This window comes from Tiliqua scincoides, chromosome 5, assembly GCF_035046505.1.
Source record: "Tiliqua scincoides isolate rTilSci1 chromosome 5, rTilSci1.hap2, whole genome shotgun sequence".
Classification (NCBI taxonomy): Eukaryota; Metazoa; Chordata; class Lepidosauria; order Squamata; family Scincidae; genus Tiliqua; species Tiliqua scincoides.
Genome location: NC_089825.1, coordinates 4,220,807 through 4,239,604, shown reverse-complemented (window position 1 = coordinate 4,239,604; position 18,798 = coordinate 4,220,807). Strand labels below are relative to the sequence as shown.

Below are 18,798 nucleotides of genomic sequence, written 5' to 3'. Positions count from 1 at the left end.
GTCCAAAGGTCACATACACTAGACCAGCCCGCTGCTGAAATTGGTCTCAGGGAGTGGCACAGCTGGGCTGGGGTCTCTCAGAGTTTGTGCCTGGAGCTGTGTCCAGGAAGCAAGAGGCCAAAAAATGCTTGGCAGCCACACAAAGACCCCAGTTCGCTGGTTCCCCCTCAACTTCTGCAGTGCCCCCACCACTGCTGAAAAATTCAGGGCTGGACGAGCCAAGGCACAATGGGCAAGACTGGCTCCCCCCGTAACAGTCCACTCCAGAACCAAGCCACAGACTGGCAGCAAAGCTGCAGACTTGATTGGGGCACCTGGAAGACCAAAACGTTGCAGCTGCATCAGCAGAAGGATGGCCCAGAGCTGCTTCCCTCCCTTGTTGGGGGAGGGGGAGAAACCAGCAACCAGCACTTTCACTGAACTGCTGGTGAACGGGCCCCCACCCAGAAGCCCTCCCCACAAGGAGCTGTTGTGCTGGCCTGATCCTTTTTGGACCTTGGTCCCATGTTTCCTGAGGGAGCAAAGGGGGGACATGATTGAGACATACAAAATTATGCATGGGAAGGATAAAGTGGATAGAGATGCTCTTTACACTCTCACATAACACCAGAACCAGGGGACATCCACTAAAATTTAGTGTTGGGAGAGTTAGGACAGACAAAAGAAAATATTTCTTTACTCAGTGTGTAAAGAAATGGGTTTGTATTGGCAACCTTCAGTCTCGAAAGACTATGGTATCGCGCTCTGAAAGGTGGTTCTGGCACAACGTCTAGTGTGGCTGAAAAGGCCAATCCGGGAGTGACAATCCCTTCCACACCGGGAGCAAGTGCAGTCTGTCCCTGGTCTGTCTCCCTGGCTACGGGCCTTTCTTCTTTGCCTCTTAGTCTCAGACTGTTGGCCAAGTGTCTCTTCAAACTGGGAAAGGCCATGCTGCACAGCCTGCCTCCAAGCGGGCCACTCAGAGGCCAGGGTTTCCCACTTGTTGAGGTCCATCCCTAAGGCCTTCAGATCCCTCTTTATGATTTTAGAAATGGGTTATGTCAGAATGCCAGATGCAAGGGAGGGCACCAGGATGAGGTCTCTTGTTATCTGGTGTGCTCCCTGGGGCATTTGGTGGGCTGCTGTGAGATACAGGAAGCTGGACTAGGTGGGCCTATGGCCTGATCCAGTGGGGCTGTTCTTATGCTGGCTAGATTAGAGCAAAATGGAGAGGGGAACATGTCACAGTTGTTTTAATTCAAACCTTCCCCCCCCCCCCCCCCAAAAAAATTCTAACAGAAGGCCAAAATATGGTCCAGCTCTCACATTCCAAACGCTCATCTATTAAATGCACTTCGGTGCTGCATCACACAGAATATGAGCAGGTACAACTCGGGGACTCTGACTTTCCCTGGAAGTCAGCCTGTCACCATGGTGGGTCTGGGTCCGTGGGACAAGCTCATCCTGAGAGGCAGGCAGGCTCCTCTGTCACCAAAAGGGCTCTCCTTGGGGCACTGATGGCAAGAGAGAGGTGGGACATTTACATTCGGCAAGAAGAAATGTCCCCATCTGCTGGGCCTCTTCACACTGTCACTGGCTAAGGGGCAGCCACAGGTGTCTTTCTGCCAAGGAGAGGATCTCAACCTGGCCCCAGGCAGGGAGAGGTTGCAAGAAACCCCAGCCAGTCAACCCAGCACTGCAGCATCTCTGCAGCCCCCAAGACAGCATCCACATGTGCAACTTCTTTGGGGGGGGCAGACTCCTCCCCCTCCAGTCACCAAAACCAGTCAGCAAAGAGGCAAAAAGTGGCCACTGCTGCCTCCAGCCAGCCCTAGAATGTCTCTGTTCCCACAGCTGGCGCCGGGCTTGGGGCATCCCCCTTCCTGTGCACCCGCTGGTGCTTCATGAGGTGGTGCTTCTGAACAAAACACTTGCCGCATTCTGGGCAGGGGTAGGGCTTCTCGCCGGTGTGATAGCGCTGGTGCCTCACCAGGTTGGGCTTCTGGCTGAAACACTTGCCACACTCCCCACACTGGTAGGGCCGCTCTCCAGTGTGGATGCGCTTGTGGATGGTGAGTGCTGACCAGGACACGAAGCCCTTGCCACACTCGCTGCAGATGTACTGCTTCTGCTCCGGGGTAGGGGGCTTGGTGAGCTCTGGCTTCCAGAAGACGCCCTTCTTGGTCTGGGACAGAGCCAGGGGCCGTGTTCCTGGTTCCACAATCAGGACTGGCTGCTCCTCCACCTCATTCTGCCCACTCCAGATATCAGGGGGAGGCTGGAAGGCATCCTGGCTGTTGGGAGCCAGTGGGTCCGGTACTCTCTCCAGGCCCCCCTGCTGGCTAAGAGCAGGGCAGCCCTCCTCTTCCACAGTGCCCGTGCCCAAGAATTCCACCCCATCGTGGCCAGACCTCTGGTGCACTGTCAGTGCCCCCTTGGTGGGAAAGGTCAGTCCACAGGCATGGCACTGGAAGCCCCGCTCGGCCAGGTGAGTGCGCTGGTGCTTAAGCAGGTGCTGCTTCTGGGTGAAGCCCTTCCCACACGCTGGGCAGGCATGTGGCCTCTCGCCGCTGTGGTAGCGCAGGTGCCGCAGCAGGTTGGGCTTCTGCGTGAAGCTCTTCCCGCACTCGGGGCAGGGGAAGGGCTTCTCCCCCGTGTGGATGCGCTGGTGGATACTCAGCGAGGACCACCAGGTGAAGCCCTTCCCGCACTCGCTGCAGATGAACTTCTTCACCCCACGGCGGCGCCCCTTGGGCCGTGCCCCCCAGCGCAGGCCAACCCTGGCCTCCTCCCGCTGCCGCACCACCGCCTCCTTATAGACCTTCTTCAGTTCGCTGAAGACCTGCTGCCGGTGGTGGGTGTGGGTGCGGCGGTGGAGCCGTAGCACAGCCTTGTTGCTGAAGTTACGCTGGCAATCGGGGCAGGCATGGGTGCTGGACCGGGCCTGGGTGTGGGTCCGCTGGTGCTTGACCAGGTGCTGCTTCTGCCGGAAGCTCCGCTCACACCTGGGGCACTTAAAGGGCCGCTCCCCAGTGTGGTTGCGCAGGTGACACAGCAGGTTGGGCTTCTGGCTGAAGCTCCTCCCACAGGCCTTGCACCGGAAGGGCTTCTCTCCCGTGTGGATCCGCTTGTGGATGTTCAGAGACGACCTCCAGGCAAAACTCTTCCCACATTCCTTGCACGTGAACTCTGCCTTTGCGTACGCCCTGCGGTGGGCCTTTGCCTTATTGGCCCGCTCGCCTCCCTGGGAGGCCACTACCCTGCCACTCAGTTCACTGCCCATCAGGTCCTCTCCTTGCTCGCCATTGCCACAGAGACCCATTTTGCCAAGGGTGTCTCCCTCCTGCACAGGCCCTGCTGGCACCCGCTGGTCCTCTGATTCTCTGTGCTGCCAAGCAAAACCCCCCCTGGCTTCAACATACTGGAAAACACCATCTCCCCCAGGAGGCTTTTCAGGAGCTCCATTTGGTTTCTTGGTATCTTCTACAGGAGGATTTTCCTCCTTGATCCCGGTCAGGGACACAATGTCTGTAGGGACAGAGAGAGATCACCATCAACAGGTTTCTTCGTCTGGTCTTTTTCAAATGGGCTGAAGAAAGTCCAAAGTGCACTTCTTCACCCAGCCCCCCCCCCCCAGCTTTATGGCATTCACTGCTACAGGATGTGAGGACAGCCACTGGTTTAAGGGGGTTTAAAGGGAACCCAACTGATCCATGGAGAGATCTCTTAGCCATAGCAGCCCTGTACAGCCTCCGTGTTCCATGCTGCACATCAAGCACATGGAGAGGGGTCTTGTGCCCCACCTGTGGGCTGCCCGCTGGGGCATCTGTATGGTCCAGTGCAGCTCTGCTCTGAGCCAGCAGGATTCTGCTCACACTGGGAGGTTGCCACTCAGGTCTCCAGATCAAAGGCCCAGTGAAGGGACTGGGAGCCCCACTGCATGCAGCACCACCAAGGCTGGACAGGTGTGGCCCTGGTCCATCACCTGGAGAGAAAGCCATGAGGGACTCCAAGCAAGCACAGGACAGGCACTCCAGCCTCTGTTTTGGGAACAGTTAGATCTCGACTGATCTTTCAACACAGCCATAGCATTGGCCCACTGGTGGGAATCGATTGTGCCAATCAACTCTACCTAATGCTTGCGCTAATCAAGAGCAGGAGTCACTGCAGTGCCTGTTACAGGTTCAAGGACTGCTGCTTGGCTTTCTGCAAGCTGCTGTGAGCTTCCACAGAAGGAAAGGGTGAGCTGCGCCTCCCCGGACGGTTCCACATGCAGAGGGCGCAGCCGGATCAGAAGAGGAGGCTGGTGGGTGGCAAGCCGCAGCCCGGACAGGTGCTTTTCATAACGCTGAACACTGTGCTGCCACAGGGCGCTGCAGCAAAAGACAGCGATCCTGTCACAAGTGCCATCGTTCATAAGGGCGCCTGGGGGAGCTGAGAACTCCCCCCATAGCAAGTAGGGGCCAGGCTCGTTCTCTTCTGGAAAGGAACCCCAGGATTCCTCAGGGCATCTCCAGCACAACATGCTGCTGCTGCTGCTGCTGCTGGGGAAAGGCCACATGCCCAGCTTGTTGAGAAAACTGTCTGGAGCAGGGAATAGGGAGCCCAGAAGGGCCCCACTCTCAGTCTGGGGGGGGGGGGTAGTGACTGCCAGGAGGCAATGTTGGGCAAGGCAGAGATCCAGCACAATATAAGCTTCGAGTGCTGGGAGACCCTGTTGGGCCAGTCACTTTCCATCTCACAGGGTGGTGCTGAAGATAAATGGGTTAGAGCAGTGGCTCCCAATCTGTGTGCTGTGGTGCATCAATGCACCACAGCACACTCACAGGGGTGGAACAGCCTCTTCTTCCCAGAGAGCTAGGCCAAGATTGCACAAACTCTCACACAATTTCACATGATCGTGGCCTGGCAAGCTGGCAACAAGAGGGCACTGCAGTGAGTTTGGGCAATGCTAGGGTAGAAGGAGGGAGGATCTCTTCCACCTCTTCCTCATCAGTAGGCCAATGTTCAAGACTGTACAAGGCAGCTTCCAATGAGCACAGAAATGCATGCATCACCAGCACCTGGACAGTGACCAAGTGTGTCTACTTCCAGAAGGAGCAAAGACAGACAAAGGCTCGGACTTGAACTGTGTTCAGCTTGTGAATGACATCAAGCTCAACATGCTTTTGACATCTGCAAAACAGAGGTATATGCCATCAGCACTGCCAGGCTGGATGAGAGCCCAGCTCAGTTCCCCCAGCAGCTGCCCCTAGAAAGCCCACAAACACAGCACAGAGGCAGTTGGCGCCTGCAGTCTAGTCTTCAGGGGTGGAGTGCTTCTGAATAGGGTGGGCAGGTTACATTTGGCTATCAGGGCTAACAACCACTGAAAGACCTTCCTGGCCAAGGGAAGGCCAATTGCTGAAGGGCAAGTGCTGATCCCCACTGGGGAAGGTAGGTGAATACAAACAGAAGGGTCTTTGGAAAGGCTTCCTGAGCAGAATCAGAGACATGGCTCTTCCATGGCTGCTACTAGGTTCGCCTCCAAGGACACCACTCACCTGAGCCACTTTCCTGGACAGATGCCTTCTTGCCTGATGCTCTCCGACTCGGAAAACCGATCTGACCCCTTGGCTCCATCCTCAACAACCTCTGGAAACCTGGTGAATACAGAAACAGTTGCTGACCAAGGGGGAAAGGGGTCAGGAAAAGGAGTCCTCCATCCTCTCCAAGCCAGGTCAGAAGAACAGGGAGAAACAGCCGTGAAGCACACACCAGGGACTGTCCCAGTCAGGGGAGAGCAGGCCTCAGAAGAGAGGCTGGCAACTATCCTGGCCAGGCAGGTGAGAGGCTGACAAGTTGGGGCTTGAAAAGTTGGTATTTCACAGTACTGGAAGGCCAGCAGAGCAACGCCTGCCCATTCAGTGGGGTAAAGGGAAGCTGCCTGGAGGGAGAAGGTGGAAAGGATGCTGGCTACCCCAAGGCACTATCGGCCAAGCCATGGAGAGCTGCCCTAGCTCACTCTGCCACGCAGCACTTTGCCTGGAATGGCGGAAGCATCAGCATGCAGACAACATGGGGGGGAGAGAAACACACAATGCCTCGCCTATCTGCGGGTCACCCTGAACCTCTCAGCACACTCAATAAGAAAGAATGACTAGAACTATAAGCAGGGTTTTTCCAAAGATCTAGTCTAGAACACGGCAGTGGAGGAACTGAAGCAAAGATGAAGAAGGGGCAGCTTGGAACATCTGAGCAAAGTTAGTGGCAACCAAAAGTAGACATGAAATCAGAAGGAAGACCTGTCTGTGGGTTTTGTGTGGGGAAGCAGAGCAGCAGATCAAAGCTGAGTCCAGCAGGAGAACCCTGAGCCTACCGGAGGGAGGGAGGGAGGGTGGACAAGAATGTGGTCAGAGGGAGAGTCTACCAGAAGGTGGCCTTGGAAAGGGTTGCAGCAGTCAGAGTTGAGGGGAATGGCTGGAAGACAGGGATACTGAGACACAGCCTTGTGACAGAGCAAGCAGACAGACACTGAGGGAAAGTGAGCAGGCTGTTAACTGGAAAAGGGAATGAAGGCCACACGCTGGGGACAGACCTGCCTGCAAGAGAGGCAGCCCTCACTCCACAACTCAGGTATTTGACAACTATGCAGCAGGCAAAAATGCAACAGGTACAGGTTTACCTGGATGGAGATGTGGTGATATACAAAGCTTCACTTGCTGTATTCCTGCCCTGCCCTTAAACCACCAGTAGGTACCAAACGAGAGAGAGAAAGGTTTGCAAAAACTGGAGGCTGCTGCCTCCTATTTTCAATACAGGTTCTGACTGTCCTCCCAGTCTCACCAGGCAGGGCCAGACCTTGCTCACAAAGCCTCTGGATGTGGATAATGGCAGCTGGCTGGACTGTTGTTGCCTCCTGCCCCGCCCCGCCCCATCCACCATTCTTGGCCTGGGAACAGTTGCAGAAGTCCAGCAGGTGCTGTCTTTCCCAGTGTGTGTGTGTGTGGGGGGGGGGGTCCTGATGGGGGCAAAGCAAAACTGCAGGTCTTGGCCCGCCCTACAGCTATGCAGAGGCCAAGATGCCTGTCATTCTCTCCAGCTATTAAAACAAAAAGACCTACCTGAGGTACACATACAATTAAAGACAAAACACACATCATTTCCAGACTCCAGCAGTCCTGCTTAGAGGCCACCCAGTGCAGCTTCATCACGACAGCTACTCAGAGAGAACAGGAGGGGCTGCCTCCACCTGCGTCTCTCTGAATTTCTCCTTGTTGACAACACGGACCAGTCCATTTTAGCCAGCACATTTTCTCTGGATGAGGCAGTTTCTCATTCCTGGCTCCAAGACATTTTCCAAAAGCCTGAAATTGTGCAAACCAGATCGCACAAGCATCACCAGTTCAAGCTTGGGTCAGGGTTCAGCTTGGAGAGCAGGACTTTTTTCTGCCAGGACTCAACCCTGGAACATGTTATGTGATCAAGGAAAGATCACTTCTGAACATGCACAGAATGCAGCAAGTACCACAAACCAACACAAACATTTCGCATTAGCAAGAAAAAAAATGCCTCTCCTTCAAGGCTGGACTGAGACACAAGAGATCTCAGCTGAGAAGTGAATGACTGGAAAATATTCCATGTTGCAGGAACTGAGCAGGTTTTTGAAAAGCATTTGAAAGGCCACCTTCCCCCATCTCAGCGTGCAGAAAACACAAGATCTGCTTCAGGGGTCTCCTGCTGTCAGAGAGGTCAAGTGGGTGCAAACGGGAAAGGGCTTTTCGGAAGTGGCACCCTAGTTGTAGAAGACGCTCCCACAGGCAGGTTTGGCTGGCAAGAACCTGAGCATGAGTTAATCAACTCATCAAGATATTTTCATTCTGCAAGGTTTTTAACGGGCGTTTGGCACCCTACATCTTACTGGGCTTTTTCCCTGACTTTGGACTGCTTCTTATTAATGCAAAGCTCAAAAATTGCATTGTGCTTTTAACTCGTCAGTCACTGGGGATATTTTCCTAGAAAAGCAGTGTATACACATCTTCAGCAAGAAGACGACAAACAGCTTTTCAAAGGCTTCAATCAGGCTTTCAGCACAGCACATCACCTGCTTGGGTTCTTGCTCCTGAAGCCTTCCAGGAAGGAGGGCTGAGCCATTCCACACTCCCTGCAAGTTTCACACAGGATGACAGGGCACAGTCCTCCAACAGCAGGAGGATACTGGCCTGCAGCTGGGGACCAGGCAGGATGGCAGGCAGACTCCTGCCGCAGCATCCTCCGCAGTGTTGCAAGGGGTCCTTCTGAGGCATACCACACAACTGCAATGGCCAAATGTCCATTAAGCAGAAAGAGAGGCAGGCAGACCGATCTGCAAGGGGAGAGATTCTACAAAGGTCCTTCTGTTCAGCAACGAGGTCTGAATCCGCCGAGAAAGACAGAGCCAGGGGCTGGAAGTGCTTCGGTGCCTTTTTGAGTCACACTGGAAGGACAAGCGCACCTTTGCCCCACTCACGGGGCTACTGCGACAGGAGAAGCCATGCTGAGTGGAACTCTGACCCTCTTAGGAGACGCAGCAGCTTCTGCCTGGAATTCAAGCAGCAATGTGGGCAGCAGAGCAGGCAGGACCAACTTTAAGTCAACTGGGCCAATTGGTCCCTGCGCCAGAGGGGGCCAAGCACCAGGGCTTGCATGCAATTCTCCAAATTGTATGCAACTGAATATTAAAATGTGCTTAGATCCATTTGGTCCATTAACCCACATGCCCCTTTTAAGCAGCATTTTGACTGCTTTTCATTCTACCCCAGAGACAAAAAGCCCACAATGAATGTTCAGCGTATGCTCAGATTTTACAGATCTTGGCTGGGAACCCAAGGGGGGCCCGCAACAGTGTCTCCAGGGGAGGCCGCAGCTCCTAAGGCCAGGCCAAGATCAGAGGCCACAGAGAGGCAGCTCCAGGGCCCAAGCCAGTGGGAAGGTCTCTGGGCAAAGCCAGCTGCCTAGAAGGGCTGCTCACTCCCTCGGGGCTCTGCACCGCCTTGATGATCAAGAGAGGGAACTGCTGCTGGGCATTCCCCCGGCCCCCACCCGCACCGTGCTGTGCCCCGCCACGCGAGGTTGGCTCCAGCGCCCACAGGCACGAAACACCCCTGGCTTGCAAGAGACCTTTCCCAACAGGGTCTCCAGGGCTCCGCCTGCAGCTACCGGTCAGCCCAAGAAGTGCCTGCGCCTGCGGCAGCAGCCAGGCAGCCAGAGACGTTCCCCCTGCGGAGACGAGGCTCCGGGAACGAGCCCCGCCTGCTGGACTTCTGCCTGCGGCGCTGGACGGAGAAGCTCCGAAGAGCCTTCGCTGAGACGCCCTTTCCAGAGGAGCGGAGTAGGCTGCAGACAGGGACGCGCGCAGCGCAGGGAGGCAGGTGAGGCACAGCCTCCCCACCGGGTCTTTCGGAAAGCGCCGCCGCCGGCACGCGAGGCTTTCGCGCTGCGCGTGGGCTGAGTGTGCTCGAGAGCCTCACGCGGCAGCGGCGGCACTTTTCGACCCGGCGGGAGGCTCTGCCTCGCCCGCCTTCGCACCTCCCTCCTCCTCTGCCGGCAGCGGGACAGGCGCGGGCTCTGCCCGCTGCGGCGCTCCGGGATCCCCGGCTCCCGACCGCGGGGGTGCCGGAGGCAGCGGGAGCCCCGCACGGGGAGGCCGAGGCGCCCGGCGCGCCCCTCCAGGGCCGGCAGAGGAGAGCAGCCCAGCCCGAGCTCGCGAGGGTCCCTGCCTACCTGGCCGCTCCGCGAGCCCCGCCTTCCTCGCACCCTCCGCTCGCCGGAGGGCAGGAGGCGCGGCGACACCTCCGGCAGCACTTGGCTGCAGCGCTTGGCCGGCGCGCCTGCCGATCATCCTCAGGGGGCGGGGAGACCTGGGGGTGGCTAGGACGCCGGTGCACGAGGCGGCGCCTGCCATTGGCGGAGGCGCCTGACGTCACGAGCGCAGGACGGACCAGTAGGGCGGCGGGATACGCACCTCGCCCTCCCCCACGTGGGCCCTTCATTAACCCCTGAGCTGCTGCAGCGAAGTGAAGAGGGACGCGGGCTGCGGGGCAGGAGCTGCGAGAGGCGCTGTCACCTCCCGCCGCCCCGATCACTGCCAGGAGGCAGAGCCCCAGAAGTAAGTCCATCAGGGTCAATGGGGTTTATTCCCTGGAAGGTGTGGATAGGATTGTAGCCTGAGCCCTGCCCTGGGCACGTCTACTCAGAAGTAAGGCCCGTCAGAGGCAACGGGCTTACTCGTAAGGATGCAGGTCTCTCGTTATCTGGCTGCTCCCTGGGCATTTGGTGGGCGCTGTGAGATGCAGGAAGCTGGACTAGGTGGGCCTCTGGCCTGATCCAGCGGGCTGTTCTTAGGTTCTTAAGAGAGCCTCAGCTGCGAGTCGGATTGACCCTGTTTCAGATCTCAGCTTGGCCGTGATGGTGAACTCCAGAGGCGGCCTTTGGTGTGCCCTCTTCTCTCAGCCTTGCCTCCCCCTCCTGCAATACGGGGGGAATATAGGAATCCACTTGACAGAATGAGCACTGGAGCATGGAGTGCTTTGGAGACAGCAAAGTGCACTGACCTCCATGTTGCTGCAGAATTATTCATCAAGAAGTCCACTGCAAGTCGTAGAAAAACATTTTTCCAAATGCAACATTGTTGTCACTTTGCGAAGAAGGCCGTCCACTGACAGGATTCTGGCATGTCAAAACCCATGTTCATATTGGCCAGTGGGAGGAATGTACATCAATGGAATCTGGCAAAGACTTCTGTGTAACTCAGCAGCTCGAATCAGCTACACTTCTGTAGTTTCTCTGCTAAAGTGGTCTTCAGTGGTGTTCCTGAATTGGGGCACAGTGCAGAGCTTTGCAGGGCACCTCAACACACCATGTAAGCTGCTCCTCCCCTTTGCCCACTGGAGCCATTCTCTGTGGTGAGAGCAATACGGAGGCATCTCCACTCTGCTGTTGTCACTCAGGGCTCCAAGGGAGAGGGGGCAGCTTCCGCAATATGTTGAGGCACCCTGAAAAAAATAGTACTATCCCTCCCAGTGCCACTGGTGGTCTTTCCACCATCATTCCAGCAGTGGAAGTGGAAGAGCATTTTCTTAATTCAATAAGCACTAAGCCAAAGGGGGAGGTCAAGTGGCAAAAGTCACCACAATGCAAATAGCTGAACTTTTAAAATAACACCTACTGCTTTATTTGTTTAAAAGTGTATACAGTAAGAAAGAGATTGATCTGAAAAACTGTAGCTTGACTGGGTCCAAAACAGGCCCCTCGAAAGGCCTTTGTTTCACTGCAATGCTCATTTTGTGCTAGGAGGTCTGATCAGGTCTCCTCTTGGCATCTCTGCCACTCTCATTCCAGATCCAAATTCTGCCCTTGACATAAATTATGCCAAACACATGCCAGTGTTCTGACCAGTTTGCTCCAGTGGTTGCAGCGGGGGAGGAGTGGAGAGAAGAGGTAGGAGAGTTGGGCCAGAAGGTGTGAGGGTGCAGCAGGTCACCATGCAAGAAACACGCTGAGGCGTCCCTCAGCACCTCCTTCAGCCTTCCGTATAGACTGCTCACATAACTTCAGATACGTCTCCACAATGCGGACGAGCAACGTGCTTTTTCTTTAAAGACAATTGGAGCTGTGATTCTCAAAAGTGGAAATCCGTGGCCTGTCTGAACTGCTCCACTGCCAAGTCATGAAAACCAGGCCTTGTTTGTGATTATAAAGAAATTGTCATGCAGTATCATTTGTGGGATCAGTCAAGCCCTTCTTTTGCCCTCTGCCCATGGGCACTCACCCCAGCTTCCGCCTTGGCCCATGCACAAGATGGCTATGGGCCTGCAGAAGAAAGGGGGAGAACCAGAAGGGGTGTGTGTCAGAGTTGCTGCTCCTTGTGGTTCCCTCTGACGCCTGCACAGGTTCTGCTCTGTGCTTCTGCCAAAGACAAGGGGCCCTTCCGCTACTTAGTGATGCCAGGCAAACCCCCAAACTGTGTGAAGTGCGCCTGCAACATGCACTCCTTCCTCTGCTAGGTGGCACACTTCTTCCCCCGTTCCTACCAACAGGGATAAGACTTCCAGGTTGGCCTGAGCCCAGGCAGTAGGCTCATGGAAGACTGCTATCACCCTGCCCGTTGTTCTCTCCCTCCCCACATTTGATGTGCCTGAAGCACCATTCCAAGATGGACATGGAAGGTCCTCCACCAGGTGCTCAAGTGGAACATCTACAGGAATTTGGAGGGATCTGGAAAGAGCAGCAGGAGGGGGAACCCATCTCAGAGTTCTGCATTCCTCCATACATGGTGCACACATTGCCTTAGGGGGCACAGCAACCAGGAGATGCCCAGGCAATGACTGCCTCCAGGAGGGCTGGAGGCAGGGGGTAGTGGTCGCAGGGGATGGCCACTTGCAGTGAGGAGCCTAGTTAGGTGGCTGCGTCTGGTGAGATGTATACCCTTGCTGTGGGCGCAGGCAGCCCCCCACCTCACTGGCGCCAACATTTCTATGGCTGCGCTGATGGGCACGCATGTTGGAGCCTTGGCTAAAAACCCGAGGGCAGAGCGGGCAGGCATAGGGTTTCTCCCCTGTGTGCAGGCGCTCATGGGAAACCAGGTTGGACTTCTGTGAGAAGCGCTTGGGGCAGCGGCTGCAGGCATAGGGCTTCTCCCCCGTGTGGATGCGGATGTGGGCCACCAGGTAGGGCTTGCAGCGAAACTGTTTGGCACACACTGGGCAGACAAAGGGGCGGTCGGCCTGCGGCTGGGGCGAAGGCAGGGTGCCCAGTAGCTGAGGGATAAGGGCCTCACTTTGGGGGCAGGGCAGACGGGCATCTGCAAGGGGCTGGCGTGGCTGAAACACCTCCAGGCCAAGGGGGTCCACTATTGGGCGCTGGCTCTGGAAGGTCTCCCCGGTGAAGGTGTCCAACGGGTGGCTTGAGGCAGGCAGGGGCTCCCGGGTGTGGATCTTCTGGTGGGATATGAGGTTGGGCTTGTGCCGGAAGCTCTTGCCACACTGGCCACAAACATAGGGCTTCTCCCCGGTGTGGATATGCTGGTGAGAGGCCAGGTAGGCCTTGCTGCCAAAAGACTTGCCGCACTCCTGGCACTGGTAGCGGCGCTCACCTGTGTGGACCTGCCGGTGGGCCAGGAGATTAGGCTTGTGCCGGAAGCTCTTCCCACACTGCGTGCAGATGTAGGGGCGGTCACCAGCCAGCTGCGAGAGGGCCCCAGCCTTCGGGACAGAGCCAGCAATCCCTTCTGCAGCCGCCATGTGCGCCATCTGGTGCGTGACCAGCTCCTCCCACCCATGGAAGCTCCACCCACACTGGTCACAGATGAATTCCCCATTGCTGTGCAGGCCTGGGGCCTGGTGCCCTGGCAGAGGCTGAGGGCCGTAGCCCAGGGACCAGGGATTGAAGCTGTGGGCTGCAGGGGCCTGCTGGTGCAGCGCCATCTCAGGCCAGAAGGGCAGCATCCCCTCACCCTGGCTGCAGGGGAGGGGGCTGGTGTTGGTGCCCAGCTGACCCTCCTGTGGGACCACTGAGTCAGGGGTGTGGGAGGGATTCACTCTGCTCTGGGGGCAAATCCGAGGCCACTTGCGGACGTGCAAGCGCGGGTGGGCAGTCAGAGCCAGGTGGCCCACGAACCGACGTTGGCACTTGGGGCACTTGTAGAGCTTCTCCCTTTTCCTGCTCTTTGGCTTCTGGGTGCTGCTCCCCTTGGCGCTCTGGCCTGCCCCTGCTGACTTCCGCTGAACCTGGGAGTTGGGTCTCCTGGAGCTCTTCCTTGCAGTCCGGGAGTGGCGTGGGCTGGTCCCCCTCAACAGGTCAGAGCCAGGATCAGGGAGCTGCAGCGCGTCAGGCACTCTTTCCTCCTGCTTTGGCCTCCCAGTGCCATGGACTGCAAGAAGTAGTGACATGCAAAGTGTTAATTTCATGCAGGTTTGAAATGGTCTGCCCAGCTTGCAGTGAGGGTGGGCCGAATGACAGACACACCCCTTAGCACCACAGTCCAGGCCCACCTGGACTAGCAACTGCTGCTGGAAGCAGATCCCCCCTGGACCACTCAAGGGTCTGAGCCCAGTTCAGGCAAGCCTACCCAGCCCCAGGCAGACACAGGTGGAAGAGGGCTGCAGGATCAACACCATCCCCACTCCAGTCAGACCTTGTAGTGTAGGAGCAAGCATAGAGGGTCAGTTGCACCACCCATGCACACCAGAAGCTCACCAGAAAGGGAAAGGAGGGACCGAGACTGAGTGTATGGTCTGAATTGCAGGGCGCTGATCAGGCAGTTGGAGGGTCGTCCAGCCTGGCCACATCTCTGCCCTCCCTGATATGTCAGCTGTAAGCGCCTCAGGCAGGATCTGGCCTTCTTGATCTTTGCCCAGCACAAAGCCCATACATGGCTCTGTTCCCACCACTCACAACCCATGGGCTGGGTTGCCTGTCTGAAGACGCCTTCCCACTGCTCCTGCATCTGCCCCCTTCCTCCCCCTCTGCTGCTGTCTGCAGTGGCTGTTTGGAGCATCCATTTACCCCAGGCCTCACCTGTCTGTCAGAGGGAAGGCCTGGCTCCTCCCCCCAGGGCTCTCACCCAAGTCCCTCTTCTCACCCAGGGGAAAGTCCAGCTCCAAGCCATTCTTCTGCTCATCCCAGCCAGCACAGCCTCCTGCTCAGGGGGGTCCTTCTGAGCCAGCCTCTTTCAGGCCATCAGAAAAGTGACTGTGTCGGAGGGGTGGCCGAGGTCACAGTGGCCACCCACCATCATCAGGCATCACACCCTCCCGGAGCCCCTGCCCACTGCCTCTGCCTCAATGCATCCTCTACCTCGGGAATTGCTGTCCCCCGCAGGACTTGGGATGCCTGGAGCACTCAGTGCCTCTCCTCGCATCAGTCGGGAGAGAAGTTCCGGGATGGCAAACAGGCATTCTGCAAGGGAGACAGGCAGACACACAAGAGGAGCCTGGCGTCAGAGGCTGCCCGGCTGGCTGCGCACTGTGACTCCAAGTCCAGGGTGTGGGCAGCATACGCCTCCGCTGGTCACATGCTCATCTGGGGCTCCTCTTGCCCCTCCCGAAGCAGAACACTTTACAGTTCAGAGGGGTGCACCTCAGATTCCCCTCCAGGGCCTGCGGGGGGGGGGGAGAGATGGTGCCAGGGTGCAACTCTGGGCCTCCCAGCCACCTCAAACAGCACCTGTGCAGACAGATCAGCCTTGAACAACTGTGCAGGGCTGCAGAGGCAGAGGGAACCTCCCTTCCACAGCAGTACTCCAAGCAGTCTGGGGAAGTGGAGAGCAGGGGTGTGCAGGCATGCCATGGGACCCCAACACTCGAGGAGACCCTGCAACTGTGGGAGGGAATCCACACAGTGGGCCGCCAAGCCACAGAGCTCATGTGTGGGTGGTTGACTGCTCAGGGCATCAGGAAGGAAACTCTCCCAACTGAGAGGATGGAATCATGGCCCTGCCCTACCCCCCACCAAAAGGGTGTCTTTCTGCCTCCCTGGGCAGCAGCCATTGGCACACTCACTCCAGCTGCCTTGTGCACAAAGCTGTTCTTGCCAGCAGCTGCAGGGGGTGAGGCAGGGGGCTCCACCTTGCACGTTCCACTCTCTCCTTTGGCAAATTTAGTAGCCAACAGAGGCAGATCCATTTGGGAAGGGGAAAGGGCTGAATCTCACCCTCATGAAGAGGGGCTAGGGCAGCCTTCCGGGACACCTGTGTGGGGATTTCTAACCTGCCCCACCTGTCAGGTTCAGGGTGGTTTCCAACCCAATATCAAACACACCCCAAAGGCTTATGGATTTAACAACCCAGCAATGCCAAGATGAGAACTCTTAGTTTGGCACCAGGTGCCAAAGAGGAAACCAGAAGCCCCCCCCCCCAAGACTTTACCCAGTGAGGAGACCAGCTCATAATTCTCTGCCATTACGTCTTGGTAAAGATCCTTCTGCCATTCTGCTAGCTCCACCCACTCCTCTGGGGAGAAGTAGACTGCCACGTCCTCAAAGGCCACGGGAACCTGCAACAAGGAGCAGCCCTTGCTGAGCACCCCCAGCAGAAGCAGCAGTGGCAAAATTCTGCCCCCCCTCCCACCATGAGAGACCCAGGAGGAAGGCTGGCCTGCCTGCCTATCTGCTCACCCTCCTCCAGGTGGCCACATGCTGACCAGAGGCAGGAGGTGGGCTTCCACCGCAGGGACCTCCAAGCACACACACACACACACACACACACACACACACACACACACACATGTAGAGTGCACTTTGTGGGGGCCCTGCAGTGCAGGAAGGCTCCCCCCTTGTGTCAGGAACAAGAGGCTTCAGCTGCATATTGATACCCCATGCAGAAGAATGGAGCGCACCTCCTCACCCAGCCTGTGGACAGGAGGTGCCACTTTTGAGTTCTCCTCTGTCTGAGAATGCCCTGCGAACAAAATACCTCCTTGCACATCAGGACAAGAGTCCAGCCCAGCACTCTCCCTGCTCTGCTAGCTGCCCCCTTGCAAGGAGTGGGGGTGTGTGTTTTTATTCCTTTTATGCAGAGAAGAATTTTGAGAAATTCCCCACCTCCTGGGAGTGATGCAAGGCCTGCCACCATCTCAGACCTCCACCTCTCATTCCGCTGCATGGGTGGGACGTGATTCTGGGTCCCTGACAATAGCACCCACAAAGACCCAACTATGGGTGCTGCTCTGCCACCCACGCGGTGCTTCCTGGCAGGGCTTCTTCTTGCAGCAAACTGGAGCTGCAGAGGCTGCAGGAGGAGGCTGGTTGAGGGAGCTGGTCTCCTGCTGCTCCCCTGGTGGGAGAAAAAATGCTGTTCCTTTGGACAGGGGGGGGGGGCGAGGAAGCAGGCAGGGCCTCCCAGAAGAATACTGTCGGGGTGCAAAGCTTTGCTTGGGCCCCTTCCAAGAGGGGCAGGGGATGAAACAGAGCAGGGGAAGGTGGTGAGCAGAACCCAGCTGGGGAGGGGGCAGCAGCCCACAGTCTTGGGAGCCAGCTCCAGCGGGCTTCCCAAGGCAGGGCCAGGTCCACCTTCCCCAGCAGCGCTGGCAGCTGGAAGGAGCAACAGGGAACCTCAGGCGCACCCAAGTCTCTCTCAAGGCATCTCAGTGCAGAAAAGGAGCATCGCGGCTCGGAGGCTCAGCCAGAAGGGCGCCTGCGGCGGGCCAGCCTCCCCCCCCCCCCCCGGACACTGTGCAGGAGTGCCCGGCCCGGGGCAGCAGCGGCAGCAGCCCGCGTGGGCAGGGAGTCCAGGCGAGGCGGGAAACCAGAAGACGCAGGACACTTCGGGGGGCCCCTCCCGGCCTGCGCCCGGCTCTTCGCCCCCCTCCTCAGCCTGGAGGCAGGCGAGGCTCAGCCTCCCAGGAGCCCTTCCAAGAGCGCCGCGCCCTGGAGGCAGCCACCACCCCCGGCGGGGAAGGAGGCGCCGGGCGAGGCCTGCCCGCCTGCCCGGAGCCTGAGCACAGGCAGGGGGCGGCGCAGGTCGCCTGCAGCAGGCTTCGGCACGGCACGGCACGGCTCGGCGGAGCAGTTCGGCCGGGCGCCGACGGGCACCCGCACCCCCGGGGGCCACACTGCGCCCTCCCGCCTGCGACCGGGGGCCTCGTCGGAGGGGGCGCCGGGTGGCGGCCGGAGCAGCGCCCTTCGCTTCCCCGCTCGGAAGGCCGCCGAGGGGCCTCCGGGTGCCGCGGCGCCCTCCTGGGGCGAGGGCTCCTCCCCGGCTCCTGCCGGCCGGGCGCTGCGCAGCCCCGCAGCAGGTGCCGGGCGGAGGCGGCCGCCTGCCCGTCCGGCCGGGGACGGGCTGCCCTGCGTCGCCCCGCCCGGCCGTCCGGATGCCGCTGAGCCGGGGGCTCCCGGGGGCGGGGACCGGCCGCGGGGGCGGGGAGCAGCCGGCCCGGCTCAGGCGCAGGAGGGCCCGGAGGCGCCTGCGGAAGAAGGCTGCGGCGCCCCGCCTCCCTGGCAGGGGCGCAGCCGGGGGCCGAGCACGGAGTCTTGCGGGGACCCCGAGCGGGCAGGCGGCCCCCCTGGAGCCACTGCGCGCCTTCTCGCGCCCCCGCGCAGGACAGCCGTCGAAGGGGGTCGCTTGCCCGCCGCAGGTCCCCGCGAAACTGCGCCGTGCCTCCCAGCACCGGGCGGCGCTCCCGGGGGGCGCAGGGCAGCGCCTAGCGGGACCCACCGGAGCGCCCCCGCAGCGCGCCCGGGGCAGAGGCTCAGCCCCGACGCGCCCCCGCCTACCTGCGCCGCCGGGCCCCCTCCGGCCATCGCTCCCGGCCGCAGCAGGAGCGGCGCTGCCCGCCCGTCCACCGCGCAGGAGGCAGCGGGTCGCGGCCCGCGGGCTCCCGGGGCGGCTGTCAGGCTCGCCGGCTGCTGCTCTTTTGTTAGCCGGGAAGATTTACGCTGCTTCGCGCGCCGCACGCCGGGAACTGTAGTCCTGCGCTGCCGCCGCCCGCCCTCCCGGGATCGCTGCGGGGACGCTGGGCAGAGCCGTCGCAGGGCGGGAGGGGACGGGGGAGCCACCTTCTTCCTCGCCGGGGAGGCGGGCGGCCAGTGCTGCAGCTCCAGGCAGCAGACACGTGTAGGCTGATTCACACGCAGGCTGGCGCGCGGAGCTGCCTGTGCCCGCTCAGGACAGACAGAGACCCTGGGGCTGGGGGGCAGCTCCGTGTCCTTGGGGTGCAGGGGGGGTCGGAGTGAAGAGGCCACCGTTTGAAAAAGGGTGGAGAAGAAGATATTATGATGCCGTTGTACAAATCGATGGTGAGGCCACTCCTGGAGTATTTGAGTCCACTTCTGGTCACCACATCTCAAAAAAGACATAGTGGAAAT

The 18,798-nt window shown here is 58.8% G+C and overlaps 2 protein-coding genes across 5 annotated transcripts; both read right to left on the bottom strand.

Annotated features, from left to right (window-relative positions):
- Nucleotides 1-1,307: 1,307 nt before the first annotated feature.
- ZNF775 (zinc finger protein 775) lies at nucleotides 1,308-9,901 on the bottom strand. Its single transcript, XM_066627475.1, has 3 exons — nucleotides 9,721-9,901; nucleotides 5,523-5,621; nucleotides 1,308-3,507 (listed from the first exon to the last, which is right to left on the bottom strand). Exons 1-3 carry the CDS (start codon nucleotides 9,899-9,901, stop codon nucleotides 1,811-1,813), a joined length of 1,977 nt encoding a protein of 658 aa, XP_066483572.1. The 3' UTR covers nucleotides 1,308-1,810.
- Nucleotides 9,902-11,143: 1,242 nt separating this feature from the next.
- Nucleotides 11,144-18,266, bottom strand: REPIN1 (replication initiator 1). 4 transcript variants are annotated; one of them, XM_066626884.1, is made up of 5 exons: nucleotides 16,537-16,572; nucleotides 16,332-16,393; nucleotides 15,863-15,989; nucleotides 14,794-14,895; nucleotides 11,144-13,867 (listed from the first exon to the last, which is right to left on the bottom strand). In XM_066626884.1, exons 1-5 carry the CDS (start codon nucleotides 16,565-16,567, stop codon nucleotides 12,390-12,392), a joined length of 1,800 nt encoding a protein of 599 aa, XP_066482981.1. In that variant the 5' UTR covers nucleotides 16,568-16,572; the 3' UTR covers nucleotides 11,144-12,389. The 4 variants fall into 4 exon arrangements, with proteins under 4 accessions (XP_066482981.1, XP_066482983.1, XP_066482982.1 ...); XM_066626886.1 differs by lacking the exons at nucleotides 16,332-16,393; nucleotides 16,537-16,572 and adding an exon at nucleotides 18,208-18,266; XM_066626885.1 differs by lacking the exon at nucleotides 16,332-16,393 and having other exon boundaries at nucleotides 16,537-17,299.
- Nucleotides 18,267-18,798: the final 532 nt, after the last annotated feature.

Excerpts from the sequence above, each read along its gene's own strand:
- ZNF775 (XM_066627475.1), bottom strand. The coding sequence starts at position 9,901 with ATGGCAGGCGCCGCCTCGTGCACCGGCGTCCTAGCCACCCCCAGGTCT. Across the intron at positions 5,622-9,720 it reads GGGGCTCGCGGAGCGGCCAG|GTTTCCAGAGGTTGTTGAGG; the intron begins GTAGGCAGGGAC and ends TGTATTCACCAG. Across the intron at positions 3,508-5,522 it reads TGTCCAGGAAAGTGGCTCAG|ACATTGTGTCCCTGACCGGG; the intron begins GTGAGTGGTGTC and ends CTGTCCCTACAG.
- REPIN1 (XM_066626884.1), bottom strand. The coding sequence starts at position 16,567 with ATGGTGGCAGGCCTTGCATCACTCCCAGGAG. Across the intron at positions 15,990-16,331 it reads TCCACAGGCTGGGTGAGGAG|GTTCCCGTGGCCTTTGAGGA; the intron begins GTGCGCTCCATT and ends TCCTTGTTGCAG. Across the intron at positions 13,868-14,793 it reads GGGGGACAGCAATTCCCGAG|TCCATGGCACTGGGAGGCCA; the intron begins GTAGAGGATGCA and ends TACTTCTTGCAG.